This window comes from Anomaloglossus baeobatrachus, chromosome 12 (genome assembly GCF_048569485.1).
Source record: "Anomaloglossus baeobatrachus isolate aAnoBae1 chromosome 12, aAnoBae1.hap1, whole genome shotgun sequence".
NCBI lineage: Eukaryota > Metazoa > Chordata > Amphibia > Anura > Aromobatidae > Anomaloglossus > Anomaloglossus baeobatrachus.
Window position 1 is genome coordinate 36,035,747 of NC_134364.1, and position 16,608 is coordinate 36,052,354.

Below are 16,608 nucleotides of genomic sequence, written 5' to 3' on the forward strand. Positions count from 1 at the left end.
GTATGCCACTGTCCAAATTAACAGACTGGTTCTGCTAATAATGGGAGACATTCTGATCTGAACACATTATGGAATAGTTATTTAAGCCATAAATCTTTTACCTGGGCTGTCCGGGTTCTTAAGGGTGAAGTGCATGATGTCATGGAGAAGGAATCCCAATCCCAGGCAGGAGGGGATCAATACGTAAGGTCTCAGTCGGCAATATACACAATTAGCCCAGTTACAATGCAATTGTTGATTAGTCTGGATCTAAACAATACTTGTTACTAATTAGCAGCCGTATTATTAGCCTGGGTTCTATCAGACGAAGGTCCCAATGATTTGCTGTGGGGGTTGATTGTCTGAGCTGCTGTTTTACATAAAAGGAGATATATTTTACAAAAAAAAAGACTAATTTTACACAAAACCAATAAATGCTTAGTGTACGGTAGTAAAACTGTTATTCTGTATTTACACTCACCATTTACGATACATTGTCAGAATTGAAACAATGAATACACAAATCCATAAACATGTCCCTACAGAAGCACCAGCACTTTATAGATGGAGTTCATTTTGGAATAATCAATAAAATCATTGAAAGAAGAAGACTTTCTGACTATATCTATATATTAGATAAAACCCATCATTACAGAAAAGGGAGGAGATAGAACAGCAGGGGTATATCACAATGGACGCAGGTATATACACTATATCCTCATCACCATCTGATGCATCTCATAAGAACAACAACAAAAAAAATCATCTTACCTATTGTTGAGATATGAGAAGGATGAAATTCATTGTCTGTGAATCTGCAGAGCAAACATGTTTTTCCAACCCCAGAGTCCCCAATGAGAAGTAATCTGAACAGAACATCATATTGTTTGGCCATTGTGTGTCTGGTAGCAGCCTGTGCACATAGACAGGGATAGCAGGGAAGGGAGGAGGCTGGAGGCAATCAGGAGGTTCCCTGCTCTCCATCCATGGCTGATGCTTCTTCTTAAAGGGATTATCCCTGGAGCCTCTCCTTAGATCCTAAAGAGAAGCAGGCTGTGGATTATTTAAAAAAAAAAAAATGCACAGAGACTTGTGAGAAATACCCAGATGCTTGATCTGTTATCAAAATGGTTTTGGAGGAGGAGGAGGAGGAGGAGGAGGATCAGCCAGGCTCCACCTTATGCAGTAGACTGAATTAGGAGAGGCTGATGTGTCCACCTAGAGCTCCTCCAGACACAGGGGTGTGTGTGGAGGAATGGCCAGACAGGTGGAATGATGATGTAGCTTCTTCTGCCAGCAGGTGGTACTGAGCTATTTCCTGCTCACACATTCCTGCTTCTCTACATCATAGGTGTCAATGACTGGCTCCTACAGAAAACCTGTCCGGCTGGTTTCCAGGGTCACAAATTTGGTAAAGTGATATAGTTTAGACAATCACATAAAACTTAGTTACTGGAAATTGCTAATTGTTCATTTTTGTTATGTTATAGTGGGTCTGGACTATCCGCACACACTGCGTTCGGGGCGCGGCGGACTTTTGCTGTGATCTCGCCGCTGAAAACACTCACAGCTCCGCAGCAATAAGGCTGCTTTCACACATCAGTTTTCTGCATTCAGGCACAATCCTTTTTTTTTTCCTGATCCAACGGATCCGGCAAAAAATGTAAAAACCGTATCCGTTTTTTAAAGGATCCGTTATGCCGGATGCGTAAAAAAAACGGATCAGTTGGATCCGTTTTGCATCCGTTTTTGCATTTGTTTTGTCCGTTTTTTTTGCTGGATCCGTTTTTTTCAAAACATTTGAGCATGCGCAGTTTACAAAAACTGATCCGGCAGCCGCATCCGTTTTTTGCCGCATTGCGCCGGATCCGGCGTCCATAGGCTTCCATTGCAAAACACGCCGTATCGCGCCGGATCCGGCGCGATGCTTTTTTTTTTTTGCCGTACAAAAAAACGTTGCAAGATACGTTGCCTCCGGCCGCCGCTTTAATTAATTTTGCCGCATCCGGAAAAAAACGGATACAACGCAAAGCCATCAGGCACAATCCGGTAACAATGCAAATCTATGGGGATAAAACGGATGCGATATACCCGTTTTTTTCCGGATTGTGCCTGATGGAAAAAACCGGATGTGTGAAAGTAGCCTAAGGCTGCTTTCACACATCCGGTTTTTCCTGTGCGGCACAATCCGGCGCTTTGCAGAAAAAACGAACCATTTTTTTTTGCCGCCGGTTGCGTTTTTTTTTGCATAGACTTACATTAGTGCCGTATTGTGCCGCATGGGCTTGCGTTCCGTCCGGTTTTTGCCACATGCGGCAGATTTAGCCGATGCGGTGGCCGGATGGAACGTTGCCTGGCACGTTTTTTTGTCCGGCAAAAAAAAAAACGCATCGCGCCGCATCCGGCTGATGCGGTGCAATTTGCAATGCATGCTTATGGATGCCGCATGCGGCGTACTGCGGCAAACACCGCATCCGGCCGCCGCATGCGTTTTTTTCCACTGCACATGCTTAGTAGCCTGCTGCAAGCGGCAAAAACCGGACGGGCCGCATGTCAAAAACTTATGCAAAGGATGCGGTTTTGTCACTCCGCAGGTCAGTTTACATGTGCCGCCCCCGCGTCAGCAGCCTGCCACTGTTGCTCTGATCCGGATCCGCGGTGGCTCGAGGGGTCTCCGGACGCGGGGTTCGGGGTCGCGCGGCCACTCGGAATAAAGGGGGTATTTACAGGGAATTGTATGGACAGTTCGTGACGTCACCCGTGGTGCGTGGTAAGATGGAGTACCACGGCTGCAATGGGGAGTTCCCGGTGGCAATGGTGTGGGCAGCCAGATGTTTAACCCCATCACGGGTTGGGGGGATGCCCCGGGACTCGGTGTAAGTAACAGGGAGGTGCCGTTGGGACAGTAAGGGATCACTTTAGTACTCAGTCCAATAATGCTGACACCGACAACTGTGGTAAACCAAAGTTCTTGATATCGCTGCAGCAGGGAGGGAGCACGCCTGGATCCCGTGCCCATTGGTGTTGCTTGTTAGCCTGTGGCCTTTTCCGTGGCACCTTACTTCTAACTGGTCCCTTTAGCATAGAACTAACTGGATGAGCTTGCTCTCAGGGTTCACGCTTGGGATTTTCTGGACTATGTAGTGGGAAAGTCCTATCCCCCTCGTTGCGCTAGTACCCCCGATTTTGGAGCGGATGGAGAACGGATCTTGAAGGCTCCGTCCTCCTCTGGTAAATTGCCAGGACGCCTGAAGCTCCTTCTTGACCTAGGGTGCACGTACCCAGTCGTGCCCTGGCTCCTGCCCGGTGATGGCACAAGGCTGCGACCGGGGTCCAGCTCCTACCAGGTCCAGACCAACGTCTGCCACCTAGTAGTCTCAAGGAGCCCAGCTCCTGACCTCTCCTCTTGAGGCCCCCTTTACACGTCCGTGAAAATCACGCACGTGTTTCACGGACGTGTCAGAGGTGCATTTTCCCCTCCGTGAGCCGTGTTTAGGGCACTACGTGTGGTCTCCGTGTGTTATCCGTGATAACACACGGAGAACGAGAACTTTCAACTCACCTGTCCCTGGCGTCGTTGTCCGTGGTGCTGATCTTCGGTCTCCGGTCCTGCCGACTCCCCGCTGCTGCTGCTTCCGGCCACAGTGAAGTGAATATTAAATGAGCATAATGAGCGGCGGTCCGCAGCATGCGACAGCAGCGGCAGAGACAGCAGCGCTGGAGAAGGTGAGTAAAGATTTGTTATTTTTTTCTCTGACACGTGAGTTTTCTCCAGCGCGTGTCACACGGGACCGCATCCACACTACATCCGTGTGGTCCGTATGCGTAAGCGTGGACATGTCTACGTGTGGAACACATGGACACACGTATGCTCCACACGTACACACGTTCCATGGCAAAACATGCACGTGATTGCAGACCCATTGATTTTAATGGGTCTACATGTGCCCGTGTCTCCGGTACGTGCAGGAACGGACCTAACACGTACCGGAGACACAGACGTGTGAAGGGGGCCTGAGAGTCACTTCTCACACTGACTGTCTACTGACCTCCCCTTAACCAACCCCCCAAGTGGCCGATCCTATTCCCTTCAGGCTGTCCACTGGTGTGTCTGGTGGGTGTGGTGCAGAGTGTTCCTAGGATTTTGATTAGCTTGTTCTTGGCAACACCAAAGATCAGGGACCCGTAACCAAGGAGGAGGTTGATACTGTGCAGAAGGGCAGATTGCACAATACCCTGTGACGACCGGATAGGCCAGGGAGTCACATACGCTGCGGAAAAAAAAAAAAAAAGCACAGTGGGAATGGGATTTCTATAAATCCCATCCACTGTGCTTGTACTGTACAACGCAGTGTTTTGGACACAGCGAAAACACGCAGCATCCAAAATGCTGCTATTCCTGATCGTGGTAACAGGCCCTAAAGCTATGTGCACATGTTGCAGATTTTGTTGCAGAAATTTCTCCACCAAATCTGCATGTTCTGGCAGGAAAAACGCTGTGGCAAAATGCTTTTCCTTGTTTTTTTGCCGTGATTTGTCTAGTCTTTGTGTTGTTATTTTTATTGCTTTCAATGGTGAAAACGCAGTCAAAAGCGCAGAAAGAATGGACATGCTGCAGATTTTTTCTGCAACCAAATGTGCAAGGAAAAGAAATCGTGAACGTGCGCACAGCACTTCAGTATTCTCATAGACTTTGCTGGCGTAAGGATTTCCTCGGATAAGGATTTTGTGAAAATCTGCAAGGAAAAATGAGGCAAATACGCAACGTGAGCACACAGCTTTAGGCTTCTTTCACACGTCCGTGCAAAACACACACGTTTTGCGCGGTCCGTGGTGTAGGTGCGTATGTGTGTGCGTGTGTTTGTGTGTGTATTCAGCGTGTGCTATCCGTGTGACATCCGCAAAGCACACGTACAGCATGAATTTCTATACTCGCCTGTCCATAGTGCTGCTGTGTCCCCACTGCTGCTGCTTCCGGACCTCCGTGCAGTGCATATGCAATGAGCATAATGAGCGGGGATCGGAAGGAAGTTACAGCAGCGCTGGAGACAGCAGCACTGGAGAAGGTGCGTATAGAAATTCATTTTATTTCACAGAAACGTGTTTTTCTCCGGTGCGTGTCACACGGAGCACATCCGTGCAGTCCGTGTGACACCTGTGCTGCCGGAGAAAAACGGACATGTCTACGTGTGGAGCACACAGACACACGTATGCTCAACATGGACACACGGTCTATGTGGAAACACGCACATATGCGCAAAACCATTGATTTTCATGGGTATACGTATATCTGTGTCTCTGGTACGTGTGAAAACGGACCTCACACGTACCGCAGATACGGACATGTGAAAGAGGCCTTAGGGTGTGTGCATATGTTTAGGATTTGGTGCTTAGTGTTGAGCGGACCCGGACTTGAAAAATCCGGATCTGCGCGGTTTCAGCGCTCGATCCTCTCCCTCTCCCCCTCCCTCTCCACCTCCCCCTCCCCCTCACTTTCCCTTTTTTTCCCTGCATCTTTGGTGCAGGTTTTTCCTATTCATTAGAATGGGCAGGTTGCATATCAGACTCCTTGGATTTTAGGGCTCATCCAGACATCCATTTTGTTTACGTCCGAGAAAAAATAAACCGAATCAAAACTAGAATGGGATTTTTAATGGCTTTTCAAGACTATGATCCAGGGTACACGAGAGTTGTACTAATGCGATTTTTTTTATATCAACGCATTTCAAAATTGATAACCCGAAAAAACAAAAACGGACAGAGTTTCCGCAGGGTTTTGTCCAAGTTTCATCAATTTTTCCCATAGGAGGAAAAAAAGTTCATCTTCTATCAGTCAATGAAAAACGTACAGCACACAGATGGAATCTGAGCACTTTTTTTCACAGATCCATAGATCCATTCAGTGGCATAACTACAGGTTGATGGGCCCTGGTGCAAAATTTGGACCAGGGCCCCCTCCTCCACGTACACCAACACTTTGTGTACGGGAAAATGACACTGACACTCGGGGTACAGGATAATGACGCTGACACTTGGCTTTTACCCACAGCACTCAGGCTTCCCATGATCTGAAATCCCTCTATCAGCACCCAGCTTTCCCATGTTCTGATATCCATCTTGTCCTCGGCACCCAGCTTCCCCATGCTCTGCTATACATCTTTCCCTCAGCACCCAGCTTTCCCATATCAGAGCATGGGAAAGCTGGGTGCTGAGGGAAAGATGTATAGCAGAGCATGGGAAAGCTGGGTGCTGAGAGAAGATGTATTGCAGAGCATGGGAAAGCTGGGTGCTGAGAGAAGATGTATTGCAGAGCATGGGAAAGCTGGGTGCTGAGGGAAAGAGCCTTTTTCTCTCAGCACAAAACATTCCCATTCCCTGCTTGTATCTTTGTCCTCCCTCGTATATAGTTCTCCAAATACTATAATGGCCCCCACATAGCCTTCCATATAGTATAAAGGGTCCCACATAACCCCTCATATATTAGAATGCACCCCCATAGTCCTCCATGTATTATAATACATTTCCCATTCACCACATAGCCCTCCATATATTATAATGCACCCTCATAGTCCTCCATACATTATAATGCACCCTCATAGTCCTCCATATATTATAATGCACCCTCATAGTCCTCCATATATTATAATGCACCCTCATAGTCCTCCATATATTATAATGCACCCTCATAGTCCTCCCATTATTATAATGAATTTCCCATAATTCTCCATAATTCCCATAATTCACCCCATAGTACTCCATATATTATACTGCACCACAGTCCTCCATGTTTTATAACGCACCCATACTCCTCCATGTATAATGCACACCTACAGTCCATGTATAAGGTAACCTTCATGTTTATTATGCAGCCCCAAAGACCTCATGTATAATGCAGCCCCATAGACCTCCATGTATCATGCAGCCCCATAGACCTCCATGTATCATGCAGCCAACACCCGCAGGCCTCCATGTATCATGCAGCCAACTCCCCCAGGGCCTCCATGTATCATGCAGCCAGCCCCCCAAGTGTCATACAGCCAGCCCCCCAGGGCCTCCATGTGTCATGCAGCCAGCCCCCTAGGGCCTCCATGTGTCATGCAGCCAGGCCCCCCAAGGCCTCCATATGTCATGCAGCCAGGCCCCCCCCCACCAAGGCCTCCATGTGTCCTGCAGCCAGCCCCCCATCAAGGCCTCTATGAGTCATGCAGCCAGCCCCCCCAAGGCCTTCATGTGTCCTGCAGCCAGCCCGCAGCCAGCCCCCCCCTCCAAGGCCTCCATGTGTCATGCAGCCAGGTCCCCCACCAAGGCCTCCATGTGTCATGCAGCCAGCCCCTCCTCAAGGCCTGCATGTATCCTGCAGCCAGGCCCTCCCACCAAGGCCTCCATGTGTCCTGCAGCCAGCCCCCCCAGTGCCTCCATGTGTGATGCAGCCAGGCCCCCCCAAGGCCCCTATGTGTCATGCAGCCCCCCCCACCAAGGCCTCCATGTGTCATGCAGCAGGCCCCACCCAAGGCCTCCATGTGTCATGCAGCCAGGCCCCCCAAGGCCTCCATGTTTTATGCAGCCAGGCCCCCCCAAGGCCTCCATGTGTCCTGCAGCCAGCCCTCCCCATCAAGGCCTCTAGAAGTCATGCAGCCAGCTTCCCCCCAAGGCCTTCATGTGTCCGGCAGCCAGCCCGCAGCCAGCCCCCCCACCAAGGCCTCCATGTGTCATGCAGCCAGGCCCCCCTCAAGGCCTCCATGTGTCCTGCAGCCAGGCCCCCCCCAGGCCTCAATATGTCCTGCAGCCAGGCCCCCCCACCAAGGCCTCCATGTATTCTGCAGCCAGCCCCCCCAGGGCCTCCATGTGTGATGCAGCCAACCCCCCCAATGCCTCCATGTATCCCGCAGCCAGCCTCCCCATGTACTCACTGATTTCTAAAAAAAAATATAAAAAAACAAGTACTCACCTGTCTTCTCCTTCCACCGCTGCTCTGTCCTCACCTCTAGTTTCACCGCTGCTCGTCCACCCCTCTCCTCGTTCCCCCATGGCTCCGGTCGGCGTCCTCCCGTCCTGCACTCTGTGCTCTCACCACACACAGCAGTCGCACAGGAGTGACGTCACCGTGCAGGCACGGGGGAAGAGCAATATCATAGTGTGCGATGACGGGGGCCCGGTGCCGCCACCGCTGACACCAGGCAGGGGGGCCCGGTGTCACCGGCGGCGACCGAGTCATATAGCGGCCGCATGGTCTGTGGCAGATCAGTGCAGCTCCTCTCACAGAAAGAAGCTGGCTGCTGATGTGCCGGGCAGTCGCGGGCCCCTAACCTCCTGGGTCCTGTCGCAATGGCGACCGCTGCGACCGCGGTAGTTACGCCCCTGGATCCATTGCATTGGTAAGTTTGATCCAACACTAGCGGTAATAATAGACAAGTCTCTTATGATTTTGTGCAGACCACTAAGTCCGAGGGAAAAAATCAGGTATGTGAAGTACCCCATAGACCATCATAGGTACGAGTGCAGGGCTGACTCAAGGTTTTCGTGAGCCCCTTGCGAAGAGTCTCAGTGGGCCCCATGCACACACATAAGCACAAACACAGATATATACACAAACAGTACATACATACACAGACATATTTGAAGACAAATTCACAAGAATAGATAGATACAGATATAACTCTATACAGTCATATACACTGACATACATAGATATACACGTCATAACCGCACACACAGGCACATTAGAGATATTATTAATATGGGGAAGCTGGCAGCAGCCTCCTCCCCTCCCCCGCTTGTCTCTCGTACAGCTGCTCCTGCGCATGTGGCTGTGCCGCGCTGCTTGATGGCCATCACCTTAACAGATGTGGCTGCACACAGTACACACTGACACTGCTGTATATACATCACAGTGGAGGCTGGGGGCATACACATTACTGGGGGGCATACACATTACTTGGGGGGATACACATTATTGGGGGAGGAAATACACATTTTTGGAGGAGCATACACATTACTGGGGGCATACACATTACTGGGGCAAACAAGTTACTGTGTGGCATACTCACTACTGGGGAGTATACAGCTCTGGGGGGCATACAGCTCTGAAGGGACATATAGCTCTGGTGGATGCTGGGGCTGCGTCTCCTCCACTCACAGATGAATGCTGTCCTATAATGCACATGCACACAGCATTCAGAAATGAACGCTGCGTGCGCATGCTTGCACTACAAGTACGGGTTTAAGGGGCCAACAGCCAGCAAAGTGCATCTGCCGGCCCAAGCACTGTGGTCCCTGAAAATCGGCCTAGGGGCTACAAAAAAGATCACCACCCCTGATGAAGGCAGGTGGGCCTCTGTCTGTCTAGGGCCCCACACTTGCCCGGGTGCACCGGTTGCTGGCACTGGCCCTGTACGAGTGTTACCGTATTTTTCGAGCTATAAGACGCACTTTTTTTTGGGGAAAGTGGGGGGTGCATCTTATAGTCCAATGGCAGCGGGGAAGGGGGGTGCGGTGGTGGTGGAGCGAGTCATCAGAGGCAGGAGCAGGCTGTAGCAGCACCTACCGTGACCACGTGGGTCCCCTCATTAGCCTCATTTCATATCCACTGCATCCCGACGCCCATCATCTCTCAGCCCTGAAGCCGGCGCTGACAGGTGGGCGGGATGATGGGCGGGGGGAGCACGCATAGTAAACAGCTGGCCTGTGTAATCATCCCTGGCTCCTACAGTGAACATGTGTGGCTATATTCACTGTCCCTCGCGTATCATCATCAGCGCAGGCTTCAGTGAATAAGTATACTCACCGGTCACTGTTCCCTGCAGCATCACAATGACCTCCTGTCTGCCAGCCCGCTGATGTGTGTGAAGAGCGATATTCACAGCGATGACGTCATCCCTGTGTGCACGGCTACACACAGGTCAGCGGCGCTGCTGCTGGCACAGACAGGAAGGCGAGCGATGCTGCTGTAGTGAGGAAAGGTGAGTATGAACGTTTATGTTTTTATGCGTGCCACAGGATGCGGGCCATATACCAGGATGAGGACACATACCAGGATGGTTGTATTTATCAGGATGGGGGTATTTATCAGGATGGGGACTATACCAGGATGGGAGACATATATACAAGGATAGGGATCATATACAAGGCAGGAGAATCATTACCAGGATGGGGTACCTTAGTAGAGAATTTGGGGACATTACCTCCATAACAGTGTCAGCAGCAGATCCTCGCCCCATAACAGTGTGTCATGACCACATTTTTGCTCCTCTAAAACCAGGGTGCGTCTTATGGTCTGGTGTGTCTTATAGTCCGAAAAATACGGCATGTGTAAACAATATGGACAAAACTCCTATGAGAAAAACTGATGTGAACAAGGCCTTACTGAGAATTTAATGTCAAGAAGACCTTAAAGAGTTTTCTCCAGATCACATTTGTAGGTATCTGTGCATCTGGTAAAACTGGTTTTTATTCCTAATCAGATTTGTATCCTTCTTTAGTCTACAGCCCTATGGAATGAGTAGATGTGTAAAAGCAGATAAAGGCCGCATCACCTTTCCAGTTTTTGTGTAAAGTGAAGATTCATCTTGAAACATCTTGAGATATGTCGCTGAGATGTGTCAGAATATGCGATGGGAGGAAATCTGAGTCCTGTGGCCAACGTGTGGCAAAAAGAGACTATTCTGAATATTTCACGAATACTTTCTATTTGCACCGACAACGTGCGCTGATGACTAGAAGACAAACAGTGGTCGGAAGACCAGGCAGTGGGGAAAGGGGGTAAAGGGAACCTGACCGAAGATTCACGCGGCCTGAACCACATGAATCAGAGTCTGGCTGTGGTATTTCAGCCGTGTGTGTTTTACTTTGAAATGGTGTGACATGTGAGTGACGGCACACTTTGGAGAGGTGGCCAGGGACCATGCGCATAGGATAAATAGTGAAAGAGGCCAAGCGCTCGCTGACAACTTCTCTTCGCCGTGTTCCCCATGACTGACAGATCTCTCCTTAGGCTGCTTTCACATATCCATTTTTTGCCGTCCGGCACAATCCGGCAAAAAAATTGATGCAACGGATTCGGTGAAAAAACGGATCCGTTGTATCAGTTTTTTCCATGCGTTCCTTCCGTTTTTTCACGGATCCGTTGTGCTACTGAGCATGCGCAGTTAAAAAAACCGGATCAGTCATTGGATTCCGTCATATGCCAGATGATGACGGATCCGGCGCCCATAGGCTTTCATTGTAACACACGGCGCCGTACAGTTTTTCGCCAAAAAATGCTGCAAGCAGTGTTCCATCCGGCCGCCGGATCAGCTATTTACGCCGGATCCGGCAAAAGCCGGTTGCAACGCAAGACCATGCAGCACAATCCGGCGCTAATACAAGTCTATGGGGGAAAGAACGGATCCAGCGGCAACACAGGCCAGATCCGTTCTGTTTTTTTACCGGATTGTGCCGCACGGCAAAAAACGGATGTGTGAAAGCAGCCTTACACACACAATGAAATACCGCAGCATTTCAGAGTATAGCATACACAAGTGCGGTGAAGCAACCACTGTCTGATTGATGCTGCATGTGGTTCGGGCAGCAATAATTTCCTGTATGGTTCCCTTTAAAGGGCCTCTGTCAGCACAGAATGACTGTTCAAACCAAGTACAGGTGCTCAGTGCATCATGTTGTGGTCAATCATTCAAATACACCTCCCCACCTGCTTGTTTTTCCTCTCTCTCCACCTCCCTCTTCTTCAAGTGACAGTTCTGGCTTCATAGAGCTAAAGAAGGGTAGAGATAAAGGGAAAACAAGGAGGTGGGAAGAGCACTTAAATGTTTGACCACACCATGGTGCACCAAGAATCTGTGCTTGGTTTGAACAGTCAGTCTGTGCTGACAGAGTCCAAAGAGATAGAGGAAAAAATTGCATTTTCACTAGTGATGGGCGAATTGTAACTATTTGTGTTCGGATAATACTTACTGAATACAGAGTACTATTCCAGTAAATGCTCCGTTTCCCCATTGACTTGTATTAGGTTCGATTTTCGTGATGAATACCGGAATAATACTTTGAGATTCGCTACCAATACTCTGAACACAAATAGTTAATATTCACCCATCACTAATTTTAACATACAGTAAAGGCCACTTTACACGCAACGACATCGCTAACGAGATGTCGTTGGGGTCACGGAGTCCGTGACGCACATCCAGCCTTGTTAGCGACGTTGTTGTGTGTGAAACGCACAAACGACCGTTAACGATCAAAAATACTCGCCATATTGTTGATCGTTGACACGTCGTTCCATCGCAAATATCGTTGCTGCTGCAGGTACGATGTTGTTCGTCGTTCCTGCGGCAGCACACATCGCTATGTGTGACACCGCAGGAACGAGGAACATCACCGCACCTGCGGCCGCCGGCAGTGAGGAAGGAAGGAGGTGGGCGGGATGTTCTGGCCGCTCATCTCCGCCCCTCCACTTCTATTGGGCGACCGCTTAGTGACGTTGCTGTTGCTTAGAAAGGAGACGGTTCGCCGGCCACAGCGACGTCACCAGGCAGGTAAGTCCATGTGACCATTCCTAGCGATGTTGTGCGCCACGGGCAGCGATTTGCCCGTGACACACAACCGATGGGGGCGGGTGCTTTCACTAGCGACATCGCTGTGTGTAAAGTGCCCTTAAGCCTGGTCCTGTAGACTGAGGAAAAATCAGGCCACACATAGACGATTGTAGGGGCTATCTGCCAACAATAATCCAATGTCTATGTTAGTCTTAATTAAGCCATGCATTATATAACAAGTCTATGGGCGCGACAAAAATTGGATCATCCATGTAGCATCTGATGTTAACAGGTACATTGCATTTCTTTAACATAGGAAACTGTATTTGTTGTTGCAAATTTTAATAAATGCAGATGTATAAAAACGGATAATTAGGGATGACCATTCAGGTGAAAAATCATCCATATTTCTGGATGAAAAACAGACAATTTTTTCAATACGCTCATGTGAACTTATCCCCCACTGAAAAGGTAAATTGTTTGCCAAAATTTTATAAGTAATAGAATTTGTGGCGCTTCTTTGGACAACATATACATCAACATTTAAACATTTACTACCAATGTTTTACTGCCCAAAAATTGGATCTTTAAGCCCCATCCATAGGATTACACAGGAATGTCCCAAAAAACACCAAAGAATGCAACTAAGTGACCACTTTTGAGTGCGGTTTACAGAAACAATGCTTCTTTTGCAGCTCGACAAGCGAGATTGCCCCAGAAAAATCAATATTGTTTAAAAGTATGCATCTGTGTCACCCAGGGATAAGGGGTCCTCAGATCCGGGCCAAGGAGTCACTTTTGTAGGTGTACGGTGGCGTGACCCGGTCTGTGATCCCAGGCTCCACAGTAAAAAGGGGATTAGGTAAGGGAGATTGTCCGTGACGCCACCCGTGGGTTGCGGTGATGAGATGGTGGCACCGCCGCTGCCTCTGGGGACCGTGCCCGGGACTGGTGGTGTGGAGCAGCAAGGTGGAATCCCCTCCACGGGTAGGGGAGGTGTAGTCCCGGGGCACAATTGGGAGTTGTGGTGGTGGCAGGGATTGCAGGGAGCAGGGAACTCACAGTTCGGTTGTCTTGGTGTTGGATGAAGCTGAGCTCATGTGGAGGGTCAAGAACCACATAGTCTTTCTGTAAACCAAATTGCCGGTGACCGGGAGCCTTTTGGAGGGGTGTGCTGGTCCCACACACGGTACAAGAAGCAGGGCCCTCTCTGTCTCTCCTGCACTCCAGCTCTGAGTCACCTTCTCCATTTCGGACGGGGGAAGTCCTCCCTCTGCACAAGTTTGGGGTCCCTGGCACACTACCGGCGGGTCACTACCCTGCCCTGGTCCACTGCGGGTACTCCTGAGCCTACTCTCCACTTCAGCTCCAAGACTCTGCCTTTTCCTTGCTCCACTTCCCCCGCAGCACAAGAGCTGCAGCCCTTGTCTGCTCTCCTCTCTCTCCTTCCACACTGACTGACCCAACTCCTCCCATCCTGCTCTTTTTGTTACACAGGGGGGAGGGGGCGGCTGCCTCACTGTACCAGTGTGGAATCAGGTGGTACCAAGGAGGTTTAACTCTTTCTGTGACTGCCTGGCTGGCCAGGGCGTCACATTCCCCCTTGGTAAAACACAGACCGTCCGCGGGCTGTCTGGACACCGCCGAGTTTTTATTTTAACGGGAAAAAGAAAAAGTTAACACATTACAACCATACATCTTCCCACATAAGGAGGTACGTTTTCTTAACCCTTTAACTATCCTGCCACCCCCCACCTGCCGTGCAGATGGCCTCCTCCGGGAACTTGAGGATGTTCAACAGGGGTGACAGTCCATAAAACAGTCAACTTTAAACTTTAAACTTGCGGGTAGCCGTCCATGTTCCGCTACCGCTGCTGCTGCCGCCACTCCCAGTAAGGGGCATGGGTTCCGTGCTCTGCCTCCTGCTCCGGAGCCAGGCCCACTCGGATGCTCTCGGCGCCGGCTACAACTGGCCTCGCTAACTGCCGAGGGCCCCATCGCTCAGTGGCCTGCTCCTCCTCTCTGCAGGTGCACTCCCGCTGTTCCACAGTCGGGATGGGGTACCTGGGAGCGGCTGGCGCCGCATCTGGGGCGGTGTTCCGGTCGGGTGTCGCCTCTGCTGCGGCCGGGCGGACTGCCGAAGCCGATGTCATCATCGTTGCGGCCGGGCGGACTGCCGGAGCCGACGTCATCTCTGTTGCTTTTGCGGCCAGGCGGACTGCCGGAGCCGACGTCATCATCGTTGCGGCCGGGTGGACTGCCGGAGCCGACGTCATCTCTGTTGCTGTTGCAGCCGGGCGGACTGCCGGGGCCGGGGATGACGTCATCGGGGCTGCGGTCTGGCTTGTCCAGGAACGGAATTAGGCAAAGTCCTGGTGTCCCTCCCGTTACAGTTCTAATTATTACATGTCGCAGACTCCGCCTTCTTGCTGCTCCCCCTTGGTACTCAGGAGCAGTCCTTCTAGCAACTTTTAAAGGTTTCCTTTCGCTTCCGGCCCTCCGGATCTTCACTTCCTCCCGCGTTTTCAGGGGGCGGAGCCTCTTTTTCGCGCCCACCGCTCGGAGAAGAAGGCGCAGGGCGGGAGATTTTCGCGCCCAAAGATGGTGACTTCTCCGATTTTTCAGCGGGACGCCGCTGACGGTAACTTCAAGGCGCACTTCCATGGGTAAGTGGATGGTTCTATCCTGTTCGTGACGCCAAGTTGTGTCGCCCAGGGATAAGGGGTACTCAGATCCGGGCCAAGAGGTCACTTTTGTAGGTGTACGGTGGCGTGACCCGGTCTGTGATCCCAGGCTCCACAGTAAAAAGGGGATTAGGTAAGGGAGATTGTCCGTGACGCCACCCGTGGGTTGCGGTGATGAGATGGTGGCACCGCCGCTGCCTCTGGGGACCGTGCCCGGGACTGGTGGTGTGGGGCAGCAAGGTGGAATCCCCTCCACGGGTAGGGGAGGTGTAGTCCCGGGGCACAATTGGGAGTTGTGGTGGTGGCAGGGATTGCAGGGAGCAGGGAACTCACAGTTCGGTTGTCTTGGTGTTGGATGAAGCTGAGCTCATGTGGAGGGTCAAGAACCACATAGTCTTTCTGTAAACCAAATTGCCGGTGACCGGGAGCCTTTTGGAGGGGTGTGCTGGTCCCACACGGTACAAGAAGCAGGGCCCTCTCTGTCTCTCCTGCACTCCAGCTATGAGTCACCTTCTCCGTTTCGGACAGGGGAAGTCCTCCCTCTGCACAAGTCTGGGGTCCCTGGCACACTACCGGCGGGCCACTACCCTGCCCCGGTCCACTGCGGGTACTCCTGAGTCTACTCTCCACTTCAGCTCCAAGACTCTGCCTTTTCCTTGCTCCACTTCCCCAGCAGCACAAGAGCTGCAACCTTGTCTGCTCTCCTCTCTCTCCTCCCACACTGACTGATCCAACTCCTCCCCTCCTGCTCTTTTTGTTACACAGGGGGGAGGGGGCGGCTGCCTCACTGTACCAGTGTGGGATCAGGTGGTACCAAGGAGGTTTAACTCTTTCTGTGACTGCCTGGCTGGCCAGGGCGTCACACATCCACAATACCCATTGTGCACAATACCCACTGTGCACAATATCCACTGTGCACAATACCCACTGTGCACAGTACCCACTGTGCACAATATCCACTGTGCACAATATCCACTGTGCACAATACCCACTGTGCACAATACCCACTGTGCACAATATCCACTGTGCAGGTCCTTGTGGGCTCCAAACCTGTGACATGGCTCTAAAGGCCCAGTTACACGCAGCAATGTCGTTGGGGTCACGGAATTTGTGACACACATTCGGCCTCATTAGCGACGTCGTTGCGTGTGAAACGTACGAACAACCTCTAACGATCACAAATGCTCACCTAATCGTTGATTGTTGACACGTTCAAATCCCAAATATCGTTGATGGTGCTGGATGCAGGTTATTCGTCGTTCCTGAGGCAGCACACATCACTACGTGTGACACCCCAGGAACGACGAACAAACCATACCTGTGTCCTCTGGCAACGAGGTGGGTGTGACTTTCATGCGGCTGCTCTCCGCCCCTCCGCTTCTATTGGACGGCTGCCTTGTGACATCGCTGTGACG

At 50.8% G+C, this 16,608-nt stretch overlaps 1 protein-coding gene across 1 annotated transcript in view; it reads right to left on the reverse strand.

Annotated features, from left to right (window-relative positions):
• RAB15 (RAB15, member RAS oncogene family) overlaps positions 1–1,101 on the reverse strand; it is a 108,341-nt gene extending 107,240 nt beyond the window's left edge. The window contains exon 1 of the mRNA XM_075329671.1: positions 751–1,101. Within this exon, the coding sequence (XP_075185786.1) occupies positions 751–874 (124 nt within the window). The 5' untranslated portion in view covers positions 875–1,101. The remainder of the gene's footprint in view (positions 1–750) is intronic.
• Between the last annotated feature and the right edge of the window lie 15,507 nt (positions 1,102–16,608).